At 43.5% G+C, this 2500-nt stretch overlaps 1 protein-coding gene across 1 annotated transcript in view; it reads right to left on the bottom strand.

Moving 5' to 3' along the window:
- Nucleotides 1-132, bottom strand: part of LOC138030939 (uncharacterized) — a 6650-nt gene extending 6518 nt beyond the window's left edge. The window contains exon 1 of the mRNA XM_068878794.1: nucleotides 1-132. This exon is cut by the window's left edge and continues 187 nt beyond it. Within this exon, the coding sequence (XP_068734895.1) occupies nucleotides 1-132 (132 nt within the window).
- Nucleotides 133-2500: the final 2368 nt, after the last annotated feature.

Below are 2500 nucleotides of genomic sequence, written 5' to 3' on the forward strand. Positions count from 1 at the left end.
GGCTGCTGTTTGTGACACCGTTGCGATATACTTTCTCAGTTTGGTGCTGGTGATCGATTTTGGCTGTCGAAGTGAACCCTCAATTTCCTTTACATTACTGGAAACGCAGTCCCAGCCTCTGAGATGGTCCATAGACCCCTTGGTCGCGCGAGCAAAAACAAAAGGGTTTTCTTTTGGAATACTGGTCGGCCGTCTTTCAATTAACAACTCAATTGCCGACTTTGTTTCAAGGGTCAGCAGGATCGGCACTTTTCTGTTTCTCTTGCCCGTGATTTCAATAAGGTCGAGCCTGAAGATTTAATGTTCAGTAGACAATGTTAGTTTAATAATGTTATTACAGTGGAATCCCGATTTCTCGAACCTAACAAAAAAGTGCTTGGAGAAATCGGGAGCTCAATTGCCAAATATAGGAGTACAATAACAGTGAAGCACACCGAAGCGAAATGTATTTTGGCTCGAGAAATCGGAGGGTTTGGGGAATCGAGGTTTCGAGACATTGAAATTTCACCGTAAAAGTGTTCATGGTAAAGCATCACTATCTCCATATGTGTGGATCAAAACTGGAACAAAAGTATGCTGACCTAGGTTTTATCATATAATTGTTTATTCTTAATTTCATCTTCTTACGTATATGAACTGAATTTTGCACAGGTTTCTTTTTTTCGGCATATATTCATTCAGTACATGATGGGAACTCAGAACTTTCTTGTGTTCATTTCATTCAGCTGATTTCGGTTATGATCGAACTTTTGTTACCTTTCACACAGTCGCCTTTCTAAAGGAGACAAGGACTTCTTCATGTCGCTACTACAGGAGCTCCAATCCGGTCGATATATAAACTGGTTAAGCTCTAAAGTGGCAGTCTCCCCAGATCTTCTCTTGTTGAACAGTATTATCCTCGACAGGGTTGACTTCGCGAGGTTTGACCACTGTTCAACGTTAACCGGCCCTTCGGCTACCAAGGCGGATGACAATGATTCCATCTTGGAATCCAGATGATTCTTTAGTCTTGTGAGGTCTTCTGCCAGAGGAAGATAGTCGACTTTATTTTGTTTCTTTGACCCTAATGAAGCGAGGGACCGTGAACTTATTTTAGAGGTCCACTCGCTTTCAAACAGGTCAATGAAACGTTTAGCCTTCTTGATCCCATTTTCGTCCTTTCTTCGCAATGCGGAACACTTGACGACTTGAGCACAGCGCTTGATGCTGTGCCCAAGCTTAAGGGCTAGAGATGGAATCCCGATATCCAATCGGGATTCCTCGTTAAACCTGCATAGCTCCTTGACCGCCTCAACCAAATCGTCAAACTTTGGGGTGTCGATGAAACTTCTGGCTTCTCGCGCGCAGTATTGTGAGCAGCCTAGCTAACTGGCGCATCCTTTGCGACACATAGTTGGAGTTCCTCTTTCCGACCTTCTCCAAGATTGCAGCTCCAAATTTCAAAATAATTTCATCGTGTCTGACCAGGGAGGAGATACTGTCGTTTTTCATGACTGCAAGCACATTTGAAAACAGTTCCTTATCCACTTCTGCCGTTGAAGTTGAGGCAGTGGGCAGCAGAAGCCTGACTTCAAGCTGCAGTTTCTTCCATTTCTTGGGCTTGGTTGTTTTGTGCTGACAGCGCTTGTTGTGACGCCAAAGCTCGTCCCCCTTAAAAAACCCCAGGCAATCTGGACACGGTAAAAACGACGAGGCATCACCAAACGGCTGTTTACTGCCAGGATTCCGCACCACGATCAACTCTCCCTCGCCGAGGGCCAAAACATTACAGTTGTGATGATAGTCTCCCCTGAGACGTATCCTTTCAAACGCCTTAGATCCGTCTTTGAGGGCCATCGCCTCTGCCACAATCGCGTCGTCTTTGTGCTTTCTCCTCAGGTGTCTGGAGAGCTTTAGCTGTTGTTCTCCGCAAAACATACATACGTGGGTTTTGGAGGCGGAGTCTTTAATTGTGATCTTGGATGACATCACCACAAATAAAGAATTTATGTGAATTATGAACCAGCAGCATTCTATATGACCAGGGGCCCATCACTATGAGCGCGTAACTCCCATACTAAGCTTGTCACGGCATTTTTACAGACCGGTCTATTTTTATGCTTCTTTTCCCGCGAAATGGGTCAGTTCCGGTCTACATGAGCGCGCATCGATCAGGAAAAAAATGGCTTACCTCATCACATATTTTGGTAAAATGATTATCATAACGTCAGCTAAAAATTAAATCTGTGCTTGTGATTGGTCGCTGAGGTTCCTACGGGATCTGTATTCCCGGTAAATAGAAACTAAAAATAAATCGGTCTGAGAAAACGTCGTAACAGAAACATGGGCACGTTCCGAGTGATAAACTCCTGATATGACTTATTCTGAACGATATTATACTACAAGACTTAGATCTAGTTAACCGAATAAGAGTTTGCCAATAATAAATGAAATAAAAATTAGAGTTGCAGTGTTAAATCCAAATGAAACTGGATTTAACGGTGAGTTCAAGTTAACCCAG

Source organism: Montipora capricornis, chromosome 13 (genome assembly GCF_036669925.1).
Source record: "Montipora capricornis isolate CH-2021 chromosome 13, ASM3666992v2, whole genome shotgun sequence".
NCBI classification, from domain to species: Eukaryota; Metazoa; Cnidaria; class Anthozoa; order Scleractinia; family Acroporidae; genus Montipora; species Montipora capricornis.